The sequence below is a fragment of the Gossypium hirsutum genome, chromosome D02, assembly GCF_007990345.1.
Source record: "Gossypium hirsutum isolate 1008001.06 chromosome D02, Gossypium_hirsutum_v2.1, whole genome shotgun sequence".
Lineage (NCBI taxonomy): Eukaryota > Viridiplantae > Streptophyta > Magnoliopsida > Malvales > Malvaceae > Gossypium > Gossypium hirsutum.
The window spans coordinates 70,780,975-70,793,993 of NC_053438.1; the positions used below are offsets into that span (position 1 = coordinate 70,780,975).

General features: G+C 31.0%; 2 protein-coding genes across 3 annotated transcripts; one reads left to right on the forward strand and one right to left on the reverse strand.

Moving 5' to 3' along the window:
* The first annotated feature begins 1,647 nt into the window (after positions 1-1,647).
* LOC107908820 (squalene synthase-like) lies at positions 1,648-7,221 on the forward strand. 2 transcript variants are annotated; one of them, XM_016836094.2, is made up of 14 exons: positions 1,648-2,143; positions 2,297-2,339; positions 2,585-2,674; positions 2,816-2,891; positions 3,071-3,140; positions 3,990-4,133; positions 4,244-4,348; positions 4,436-4,582; positions 4,704-4,779; positions 4,898-4,986; positions 5,123-5,214; positions 5,323-5,368; positions 5,807-5,875; positions 6,966-7,221. In XM_016836094.2, the coding sequence occupies exons 1-13, from the start codon at positions 1,949-1,951 to the stop codon at positions 5,870-5,872; spliced, it is 1,239 nt and encodes a 412-aa protein (XP_016691583.2). In that variant the 5' UTR covers positions 1,648-1,948; the 3' UTR covers positions 5,873-5,875; positions 6,966-7,221.
* Positions 7,222-7,886: 665 nt separating this feature from the next.
* Positions 7,887-11,136, reverse strand: LOC107908821 (SH3 domain-containing protein 2). The gene is made up of 10 exons (XM_016836096.2): positions 10,762-11,136; positions 10,074-10,196; positions 9,927-9,996; positions 9,694-9,845; positions 9,402-9,503; positions 8,896-9,096; positions 8,747-8,809; positions 8,503-8,652; positions 8,337-8,411; positions 7,887-8,246 (listed from the first exon to the last, which is right to left on the reverse strand). Exons 1-10 carry the CDS (start codon positions 10,819-10,821, stop codon positions 8,130-8,132), a joined length of 1,113 nt encoding a protein of 370 aa, XP_016691585.1. The 5' UTR covers positions 10,822-11,136; the 3' UTR covers positions 7,887-8,129.
* Positions 11,137-13,019: the final 1,883 nt, after the last annotated feature.

Sequence of the window (13,019 nt, forward strand, 5' to 3'; positions counted from 1 at the left end):
ATTCTCTAACTCATAAATAGGAGGATAATGCGTTTCAACGCACTCGAATCCACGTCCTCCTATATTAACAAAAATACCCATACCAATCGAGATAAGACTCATTCGATCATATTATTAAATTCAACGTTTTAAATTAATAAAGTCCACCAACGTAATCTATTAAAACAATATTAAATATTTTTTAGAATATAAAAATGTTTGAAATGGTCCATATTTTGGCAACTCTTACCAAACTAATTTAATATAAACAATAGTTAATGGAAATTAATGAAAGATGAGGTTAGATATTACTATTAGTCATGCATTTTACAAAATTTGTATATTTAGTCATTATATTTTAGTTTGATCATTTTAATCCTTGTACTTTTCAAAGCATGAAATTTTAGTTCTCTCCAAATGGTAACTATTACATTTATTAAGTTCTATCATTTTTCTAAAATCTGATGCAGTAAACGCATTATCATATATGTAATGTCATGTCAACTTATATTCGATATATTATTCATTTAAAATCCAATTAATAGATTAATGTCAGATATTTTCGTTAAGACTAAAATTTCAAAATTTGAAAAGTATAGGAATTTAGGCTGATCCAATTGGAGAATTTGAATTAATTCTACAATTATAGGTATAGTACGAGACAAGTAATTGAATTTAACCAAACGAGTTTAATTGCTATTAATTGGGTCAAGACTAAATTTTCAAATTTTGAAAAGTACAAAGGCTAAAATTGATCGATTCAAAAAGTATAAGGACCAAAATTGATCAAATTAAAGTATAATATTTAAATTAATCGCTTTTGTAAAGCACATAAACTAATAATAGAATAATTATTTTTGGATATAAAAAAGTTTAGAAACAATTATTCACATAGTTAAAATTTTTTATTAAATTTGTTGGTGGACATTTTGATTTTTTTTAAATCTCACTTAGGAACTATGTAATAATAAAACGAAAAATTTTGTAATAATTATAAATTTAACACAAAAATTTTAATAATTTAACAATTAAACTTGTATTCTTTTAAGGTAAACTACACCTAATGTCATTAAGTTATTAATAAGTTTACATTTTGGCCACTGGACTTCAAAAAGTTACAAAATGGTCATTGAATTATGTGAAAATTTCATTTAAGTCACTGAACTACTAAAAGTTTGTATTTATTACCAGATTGTTAAGGTTTTTTTTTTTGGTTTCATTAGCGAGCTCCAAGTAACGAATCGATGATCGACACAACGGATCAATATCCATCAACAAGTAGAAGGGCATACTTTGGATCCAAGTGATCTTCGACATTGACTGTCAAATTGACTTAGATTTAAGGTATGTCATTCTACTCATCGATGTGTATCAATCTATCGTACTGGTCGTCGAATCGTCGCTTGAAGCTTGCAAGCCAAACTTTAAAAAAAAATTAACAGCCTAGTGACTTAAATAAAAATTTTCAAATAATTCAGTAACTTAAATGAAACTTTTCGAATAGTTTAATGACTATTTTTATAACTTTTTGCAGTTAAGTGACCAAAACATAAATTTACTAATAGTTTAATGGCATTTGGTGGAATTTACCCTTTTTTTCCTACAAGCTGGCAAGTCTAAAAAGTCCAAATTATTGGATTAAAATATTCCAAATTTCAACACTTTCCTAACCACAAGATTTAATGCTTCTGTTCGCTTTCCACTTGTTCAATCAATCGAATCTTCAAAAACAGGTCGAAAATCAATTTTTAATTTTTTTAATGGAGGGTTAAAAAAGAAAACAGTGAACAAGCCAAGACCAAGCATCATTTCAATTAAAACTATATAAAAAAAGCCCCAATCAGTATCTTCCAGTATAAAATCCAAGAACCTCAATTCCTCTCTTTGAAAGTGTATGGTTTAAACGTATACCCAGATTTTAATTTTGTTGATTTGGGTTTAACTTGAAGAGAGAAAAGAAATCTTTTCAATGGGGAGTTTAGGAGCTCTTGTGAAACACCCAGGTGATTTTTATCCATTGTTGAAGCTGAAAATGGCTTCAAGGCATGCCGAGAGACAGATCCCATCAGAGCCTCACTGGGCTTTTTGTTTCTCTATGCTTCACAAAGTATCTCGTAGTTTCGCTCTCGTTATTCAACAGCTCGACACCGAGCTTAAAAACGCCGTAAGCAATGGTTATTTATTTGAATTTTATATTGGTGTCGTTTGATTTCATAAATTTCTTATCAAATTCGATGTTATTTATTGATGGCGCTTTGATTTTGCATGTATGTATTGATTTTCTGATCTCAAGTATTAAATTATTGTGGTTTTGCAGGTCTGCATATTTTATTTGGTTCTTCGAGCTCTTGATACTGTTGGTTTGTTCTTAATCTTCAACCTTCTATTTTTATTTGATGTGATTTTCCCATTTTGTATTAGTTTCCATTGATTCTAAATTACTAGGAATAACTTGTGCATATTGGCTTCATTGCATGCTAGATTTAGGGTTTAAATTATATAATCTATAAATGATTAGTGTAATATTTTGCATATTGGCTTATTTCTTTAGATCATTACAATCACGTGTTGATATGTACTGATGTGTTCATTTTTTTACTTGCAGAGGATGACACTAGTGTTGCAACAGATATCAAAGTTCCTATCCTTGAAGAATTTTATCGCCATATATATGATCGTGATTGGCACTTTTCTTGTGAGCATTTTGAATAATTTTCCTCCTTCAATGGGGGATTTCTGTTGATTTTCTCTGGAATTTCAGCTCATTTTGTTGCTGAAAACTTACGGGTCAAAGAATCCCGGTTCATTTGCTTATATAGCTCTCTTTCTTTTTCAGGTGGTACGAAGAACTACAAAGTTCTTATGGATGAGTTTCATCATGTATCTACTGCTTTTTTGGAACTCGAAAAAGGGTTGGTTATCAACTTACTTTTTCTTGATTTTCTTTGTTTATGCCAAGATTTCAATGTGATGTTAACTATATGTGTTTATGTCTTTATCTGGCAACTCGGCTATCTTAAATGATGTTCAAGTTGTTTTTGCTTGTGATTTCGACCAAAAAAGAATCAATGTTTATTGATTGATTTTGCAGTTATCAGGAGGCAATTGAGGATATTACGAAAAGAATGGGTGCAGGAATGGCAAAATTTATTTGCAAAGAGGTTTGTCATGCATGCATTGTTTATTTTAACCTGCTTTTTGTTGAGGTGTGGGATGGAAAAGACGGAGTTTTATTTCGGTTAACAAATTCTGGGTTTTCCCTCAAACAAATATGTGTGTGCGCTTGCGCGTGCATATGCTAATCTTTATTGTTATTTTAACCTGCTTTTTCTTGATGAACACTGATTTTCTTGTTGAGGTTGGGAAGGTAAAGACAGTATTCTATTTCAGCCAACAAAATTCGAGTTTTCCCTCGAACAAATATGTGTGTGTATGTGTTAATCTGCATTGTTATTTTAACTTGCTTTTTATTGATGAACACGGTACTCTGTTTCAGCCAACAAAATTTGGGGTTTTCCCTTGAACAAATATGTTTGTGTTTGCATGTGTGTTAATCTGCATTGTTTATTTTAACAACGCATGCATCGTTATTTTAACCTGCTTTTTGTTGATGAACACGGTACTCTATTTCAGCCAACAAAATTCAGGGTTTTCCCTCGAACAAATGCATGTGTGTTTGTGTATGCTAATCTGCATTGCTGAAAAGACAGTATTCTATTTCGGTCAACAATATTCGGCTTTTTCCCTCGAACAAATATATACATTAATTTGCTATATCTGATATGAGTTACTGGGCAGTGGGCACTGAGCTATACCTGGATGCATGAATGAGAAAAAGGTTCATTTACAAAGTATTGAACACTGGTTGATCTCCTCTATATCGTCTCTTACCGTATATAAGAACTTAATCTCTCAATCTTAGCACTAAATCATATGTATGCACAAATACAAATTTCAAATGTGTTCATATTAACATATATATGATCCCGGAAACTTGTGTTTTATTGCAGGTTGAAACAGTCGGTGATTATGATGAATATTGTCACTATGTAGCAGGACTCGTGGGGTTAGGTCTTTCCAAACTTTTCCATGCATGCGGTACAGAAGATTTGGCTCCTGATACTCTCTCCAATTCAATGGGTTTATTTCTTCAGGTATTGCTCTAATACGTGAATGAAGTAACTTTTTTCTTGTGCATGGGTTTCGACAGTTGTTTGAAGATACGATTCTTTAACCATGTGTTTTGGATCTAACAAAATTGCAGAAAACAAATATAATCCGAGATTATCTCGAGGATATCAATGAGATACCAAAGTCACGTATGTTTTGGCCTCGTCAAATTTGGGGTAAATATGTCAACAAACTTGAGGTAGGCCCAAATTTAATTGAAGTTTGAGTAACTTTACACAGAACCGCTTTTAAATGGGTGTTCCCTTATATTAATTTTCCCCCGTAGGACTTGAAATACGAGGAAAACTCAGTCAAGGCAGTGCAGTGCTTGAATGACATGGTCACTAATGCTTTAATACATGTGGATGATTGCCTAAAATACATGTCTGCTTTACGTGATCCTGCAATCTTTCGATTTTGTGCTATCCCTCAGGTTCGAGAGAGAGTATTTCTTCTGTTATCTTATATTCGCTCTCGTATATTGTTCAAGTGGCATGTTATCTTCATGAAATCATGTACTGTTATCGAATTGACTTGTATTGTGCTATTACTAGGTCATGGCTATCGGAACACTAGCCTTATGCTACAACAACATCGAAGTCTTCAGAGGCGTAGTGAAAATGAGGCGTGGTAAGTTATTAGTCTCCAGAATTGTTTTCTTTGAAGCTTATAGGCACAGACACTTTGTTGAAAATGAGGCTTCATTTGTTGGGTTGATGTCAAGTTTATCTTCGGGTTGTGTTTCCAGGTCTCACTGCGAAAGTCATTGACCGAACCAACACGATGGCTGATGTCTATGGTGCTTTCTATGATTTTTCTTGTATGTTGAAAGCTAAGGTACGTGATTCATTCTTAACAGTTAGATAAGCAATATTTATATACCAACTTCGAGAATTTCATCGAATGCATCGTACTTGTATCTCGTTTTTCATGGGGTTTCATGACAACGAAAGTGCTTCTGCGGTTATTGTAGGTCGACAAAAACGATCCTTGTGCACAAAAAACATCGAGCAGACTTGATTCGATCCTCAAGACTTGCAGGGACTCAGGGGTCCTGAATGAAAGGTTTATCAAAGTTTCATTATTGATATTTATGGTTGATGCTGTTATTTTCGTTTAAAAGAAAAAAATCATATCTTCATACTTAAATTTTTTTAAATGGGTTTTGGTCAGGAAATCTTACATAATTCCAAATCAGACCAATTACACTCCACTTCTGGTGAGTTTCCATAACATTTTGGGGTAAAAGTACCATATAGGTTCCTATACTAGGAGTCAGATTGAATTTTATCTCTTTTACTTAAAAATGGGCAAATTAGCTTTTATACATTAGATCGAGAGCAAATGATTTTTTTTGTTGAAAATTTTATCTATTTCTACGGTTAAAAACTTGTGTGGTTGACGGAATAAGTAGACACGCCACGTATACCTCATTCTAATGTACAATGATCAAATTTTAATAGTAGGAATAGATGAAATTTTTAATAGAAAAATCAATTTACTTTTTAATCTAACACGATTAATTTGTCAATTTCTTAAAGCACGGAGTATAAAATGCTAAAATAGCCTTTGATAGTGCTTTTATCTAACATTTTGGCATCCTTGTGGCTATTTTTCAATGGATATTTACTGATTATTCTCATTTTACCCAATGCAGGCTGTCTTGCTTTTCATTTTACTGGCCATTACTTTGGCTAATCGAGGACCCAATGAGCCAAATTAACTAGTAAGTTCTATTACTTAAACAATGAAATTCATTTGTTTAGTAAAAGGATAAAATGTGTTTTAAGTCTTTGTATTTTTTGTATATTTCGAATTTAGTTCTTTTACTTTTATTTCAAGTCATTTAATCTTTTTATTTTTCAAATTTAAAAATGGAAATCCAATTGTTAATAAAGTTAAAATTTCTATTAAATTCAGTTTCATTACGACATTTTTTGTTTTACATCACTACGAAGTGATTATTTTTTTAATTTTAAAATATCACATCAATTAATTTGATAAAAGAATTTTAAGTTAAACAACAACAGACCTAAAATTTTGAAATTATATTTTAATTGTCTAGTAATTACCAAAAGGTTAATATGCAATGAGTTTCTATGCTTTTAACAAATTTGGACTTTAGTGCATATATATTTATTTTCAAAATTTAATTTTTTTTAGATTTTAAAATTCAAGCCTGAGTAGCACTAGAGTTGTTCATGGTCTGAGTTGTTCAGCTCGAAAGCCTGTTTGAAAAAGGAAGGAATTGGGTAAAAATATATGTCCGAAAAATTTGGATAAAAAAATAAGACTTGTATAGAAAAATAGGTCGGTCTTTGAGTAAGATTTTTTTATTTGGGTATAACCCGACCCAAATTCACAATAAAAAAAATATTACTGTTTTTTCATATTTTGTTGTTGTTTAGTGGTATCTAAGTATAATTTTTTTTAATTTATTTTCAATTTGTTGAAAAATATTTATTTAATATTTTTAGTATATTTGATGTATTATATTTATAAAAAAATTTGTATAAAAAATATTAATATAGGTGGGCTACACTTAGACTTCAGCATTGGTATTTGAGTCAGGCTTGAGCAAAAATTTAAGTCTATTTTTTGTGTCAGGTTGGGCTCAGGCTTAATAATCGAGCCTAAAGTTTTATTCCTTGACTTAGGACAACTCTAGTTAGGAACGTTAAAATTATTATTATTATTTGTTAAATATAGGTTTACATTGAATTTTTAAAAATAAAAATAGAAAGATTAACTTTCAAAATAGAGACTTGTGGCATATTGATGAACCCTTCTTGTTCTCTTTGTTTTCATTTGTGCAGGACCATGCTTTAATTAATAATAAATAAAATAATAAATTTCTACGACATGGGATGTGTGGTAGCATTCTAATCTAGCTTGTAAAAGTTTTTTTTTCCCTAAAAAATTAAATAATATAAAACATCATTATCGGTGTATTAGAAAATGAAGTCTTGTTGAGTGAAGTTTACTAATAAAATGGTATAACGCTACCGTTTTGATTGTGCATGTAATATGGTTGAGCAAGAAAATTGAAAACAACATTAGCTTCAACCCTAATATTTGGTTTGCTTTTATTTAATTTGATTTTATTTACACTGACGTAAAATTAAAATTGGTTTACACCATTTTGTATATCTTTTAACAGTTAGCATAAACCATCACAGTTATGTTTTACGTATGTTAAATTTGATATAAATTAAAAAAATTAATTATTACCGAACTGTTCAATAAGTGTTAATATATAATACTTTAAACTAATATAATAATAGAGATATTAAGTCGGTTCAAAAAGTTACATGTATAATTATATCAATAAATTCATAAAATATAATCATACAAAACTATGCAAAAACGTATAAATTTTATAACGGTGTAACTAAATCCTTTCTCGACTGTAATTATCTAAATTGAAATTAATTTTATCTTTTAGCAAATATATTTAAATGATTTACAAATATTTTTAAAAATAAAAATAAAAACCAATGAAGCAAAAATCAATTTAAACCGACAAATTTTGATTTGATTACCTTAAATATTTAGTTGGATTTCTGAAAATTCATAATATCTTAGGGTAATCTTTTTTTTTCTTTCTAAATGCGATCCAAATTGTAACCTCTAGCATAAGTTATTATGATTTTTTTATATACTTGAATGATTTTACTTATATATACATGTCCATTTTTAAAAAATAAACAAAAGATAATAAAAAAGAGAGGATAATATAAAGTGAAAAAGAGTTTTTCACTCATCAATAAGCAAAAAAGCAAAAAAAGGACAGACACGTGCCAAATTTTTTAAAAAGAAAGATAAATAAAAATATAAAATGTATTCACATAGTGAAGAATAAAATTCTATTTGTGAAAACTCTTCAATTTGAAATACACATAAGCACAAAACAAACAAATATGGAAGAGAAAGATGAACGTACAAAATCGTCTTCTCCGACACCGATACGCAGAAATGTCTTAGAAAACTTCTGCCACTTTGCTTGCAAGAACACGTTCCCTTCTTTCGATGTATCCAAAAGGGAACCAACCTGCTTTCCCCTTGCATTCTCCCTCGGCCCACCCGTTGTTCGTCACCTGCCAAAATCCATGAGTTTATAGAAATCAAATCCTCATTGGATTATACTATGTCCTCATAAATTGTATAGGAAAGTAAAGCAGTTAAACCTTTCGAACAACTACGAAGTCACCAACTGACAAAGAAAGCTCCACGTCGGATTCGCCATTATACGTATGCATTACCTGGAGTAAATACATCAATTAGTCAGCCATTGAACAGATTAGAGTAACTTCTTGGTTCAAAAATGATGGTGCAAGGAACTGAGTTACAAACCTCGCCTAAAAAGTAGCCCATGCTATCTGTTGAACCGTTATTTGTTTGGGAAGCATAAACTCCGTTAACTTCCTCGTATGTTGGAGGTGGAGGCATGGTTTCCATACTTGGGGGAGGAGGTGCTTCAATTCGTTGTCGTTCGGATCTCATCTATTAAGAAGACGGGGAAATTATATTGTTTGGATATTGCTGGTTAGTTCTAGAAAGAGAATATTGAGAAAGGATTCAGTAGCAAAATTCATACCTCGGCATCAAGCTGATCAAGTATCTGAAGGACTCGTTGATGATATGTACGTTCAGCTTCAACCTTTTGACCCGAGATAATATCAAAATTAAGTTTACAGACATCCCAAATAAACTAAAGTATTTTATATGGAAGGAAATTTGTATTACCATACTAATAAGTCTCTGAAGTGTCAACCTCTGTTGTTGAGCTTCAACTGCGGTCATTGCTGCAACAGCTTCTTTTCCCAATATTGCCATGTTTGACTTTAGATCTTGCAGTTTTGTCTCTGCAGATTCCAATTTCATGACGATCTCAGGATTTCCCGATGTTTCCCTTACTCTAGCTTGGCGTTTCGAAACTTCTATTGCCTGTTTAGGTCCAACAGAAGGCGTAAATATATACTTATATACAATTTTCATAATAACAACACAAGGGGCAAGTATTACTCCGTACTGATAAATAACACATAATGTATATCACTCTTGACAAATCTCTAGAAAATGCAAACATGTATAGATTGGCAGAAACCCATCTTCTCAACCGATTTTTGGCTTCAAGCATTTCTCATTATGGACCTAATTATGTGAAACTATATACGCATAATATATTCTTCTAAAATTAAAACAAACAAAGATATCCAATTGATCAGTAAGATATTGTAGCATATAAAAACCTGTGCTTCAGCTTCTTGTCGCATTCTGTCATAACGTTGAGCAAGATGCCGTGCATCCTCCAAAGGAGCTCCCATTACCATTGCTCTTAGTGGCTCGGCAACCTAACAATCAAATTAATCAAAATATTAACCAAAAGCATATACACAAGAAAAGAAAAAAATAAGCTATCCAAACATACACCACCAAACAGCTTATATTAACTTACATAGAAGTCTTCTTCCATGGATTCATGAACTTACCAACTTAACATTCTAGTATTTTATGTTCTAGTAATGAAAACATTAAACAAACCTGTGTGCCAAGAGCCTTCAACAGATTCCCGCGTTCCTTCTCCATTTGAGCACGAGCACGTCCATACCCTAGAGCTGCTTTCGATAATGTATTGCCACTGGTACAAGTATTTTCAGCACCATATTTCCTGCTATCCTCAGACAACTTCGTTCCTGTCGAAAAAGACCGATTATATACAAAATGGAATTCTAAAAATCAAGTAGTAAATGCTGACAATATATCATTCAACTCACCTATTTCAACTTGTTTGGACCCAGTGACGATATATCCTTCAACGCCACGAACAATATCCCTTTGAAAATGCTGAAACACAAAATTGACCAAGTTAAACGAAGAGAACACACAAAACAAAAGTTGATGCAAAAGAACAACTTAGCAACCTTGCCAGCACGGGTTGAGACATAAAGCTTCTCGAGTTTCTGATGTTGCTGGAGTTCTACCTCATCAGTAATTACGTTATCTGAACCTCCATATCCCCCAGCACCGAACTGTTTAAAGACAGCCTGAAGTAACATTCAAAGAAAATAAAAGTTTGAGTTAAAACAAACTAAGCTCCCTGCAGATAGCAATCTAAAACAAATAAAACAAGTTTCTAATGGATTTTAACAAGCAAAAAGTTTTCCAATATTTCAAATTCATTTTTCGGTTTTTTTTATCATTCAATAGAAACTTAATATTGAAAAAAAGAATGCTGATCCAAATTACATCCTCCAAATTCAAAATTTCAATTTGTCTAATAAAAATAACATCCAAATAGCTCATCACTTTCAGTTTAATACTCACACAAGCAGTCCAATTATTTCCACAATATTTCAAATCGATTCACAAATAAAAAAAAACCGCTATAAATAGATCCGACACTTAGTTCAAAATGGAACGAACGCATAATCGAAATAAAGAAGACTAACAATAAAAAAAATCAGATCGAAGACAAAAATGAAATAGAAAATCACTAAAAGTGCAGAGAAACATCATGGATGAAACTAAGAAATCAGCGTTGACTTGGATCTAAATCAAATTTGAGCAAAAAGAAGGAAAGAGTCCAAATTAGGGGATAGAGATAGAGACCTGTTGTTGGCGAGCGACTTGTTCTCGAAGCCGAGTGGCTTGTTTTCTGATTGCTTCCATTCACCGGCCAAATCGGAGGTTTTTTCCGATTGATTCGTAGAGCTAGAAACGGGGAAATAGACGGAGCGATTCAAATCGTCGAACCTAATCGGTTTTTTGGATTTTTATTTATTTATTTATGGTTTTTTCTGCTTTTGAGAGAGGGTAAGGGTTCAATGAAAGAGCTTTTTTCGGTATATCACGGTTGGCAAAATTTGCATGCGTTTGATTTTGAAAAAATTTAAGGTAAGAAAGTAGGTTGTTATGGTGCAGACATTACTATTTTACTCCTCCTGAGCTCGTCTCCTTGCTTTTTGAGTTTTCAAATATTAGACTACCGATCTAGACCTGTTTCTTATAATAAAATATCGGGTAAACTACACTTAAGGTTCCTACACTATTAGTAAATTTACGTTTTAGCCACTTAAATTTAAAAAGTTACAAAATTATCATTGAACTAGTAAATTTTTTTTATTTAAGTTACTGGGTTATTAAAATTATTCTTGTATGATCTTCTTTATTCACACCGCCTATATCACAGGCCAATACTTTAACTCCAGTCACGTGTAGCCTTAAGCTCAATTTCAACGACAATGAGCCTAAGTCAACCTTCGATCCCATATGGCCTCAATTTTGATTCCAACGATACTTAAGAGAGGCTTCAACACACTTAGCCTAGACAACCGGAGAAGACAAACACACAAGTTGAGACAATGTGAAAGTATTTTATTACTCAAAAGCTAGTTTGAATGTACAAATATTTGCCCTAAATTATTAATTGCCATGAGATTATTACCCTCTTTTTAAAATATTTCTTTTTCACATAAAATATTTTAAATAGTAAAAAAACAAATTGTAAACTATCACTCGAGTCCAACCCAATTTATTAGAGATAATTATTGTTGATGATCTCTACAAATTGATAGGATAAAACAACATTTAATCTTTAAGTTTGATAATTTGATCATTGAATTCTTTTTATCATCTATATTAGTCTCGTAAATTAGCAAAATTTTCTAATTTGGCCTCTGAATTTAAAATTATGTTAATGCATGACTATATGACACTCTGATATTATAACGTACCATTACTTAAATATTTTAAAATATATAATCTAAAAAAAATTCAAATCAAGTGATGATGTGACACAATCTCAAAATGTCACGTCGTCATATCTAAACGAAATCTAAGTTCAAAAAAACTGTCAAATTTCAGGGCCAATGTAGACAAAAGAATTTAGGGACTAAAATGAAAAAAATACTAAATTTAAAGACTAAAAGTTAGTTTATCCCAGATTTTATTTGTTGAGAATAATAATAGAGTTGGTAATAATGAGTGAAACAACCTTGAATAAGCTTAAAGGACCAACATCTTTTTCCATTTTTGGTCAATGATGGCTTATGTCTAAAGCAAATATGAGACCAGCAGTAAGGGACCTATAACTAAAAAGGCAGACAAATTCAATTGAGTAAATTGGCTTCCACATTAAGTCTTCTTCTTTCTTTATAAATTTAAACTCTTCCATGAAAATTGAAGTGATGGAATTAGTTTGTTCAAATAAATGCATCAAATTCACTATTCTCTTTTATTATAATTAATCCACCAACTTTTTATATAATTTTAACGCGCATTCTATTAATAATTAATATATTATTGATGAATGTAATAATGAATTTAAATTTTTTTTAAAAAAAAACTTTTTTATGATACATCATCTGCCATAGCATAAAAAACATAAATTAGTCTATTTATAAATGTGTTGATAGTAAATCAAATTATTAGTGCAATAATTAAGTAATTATTTATCTTAAAATTTTCATTAATGTTGTATATGGTCTTAAAAATTTTATGAGAAAGCAAATATAATTATTGACCCTAAAATATAAGCATGCTTTATTAGTAATTGACCAGATTCTATGCTATTATTATTATTGGTATTGTTGTTGTCTTCATGAATTTCTTCCGAATATCGTTAAGAAAACATGTTCTTCATCCTTTTTTTTTTTCATTTCGTTGATACAAGATTTAGTTCATGGTTGAGTTCATCAATTCATCTTATTCCTGATATAGATGATTAGAGTATAGAGAAAAAGGATTTTATCGTGAAGAAGAAGAAAAAAAAGTGGAGTCTAGAGAGAGACGACCCCCTTAAAGAGAGTTCTTAAAAGTATATATAAATAGATTTTTTTCGGGTCGAATTTTAAATTACCCGAATGATT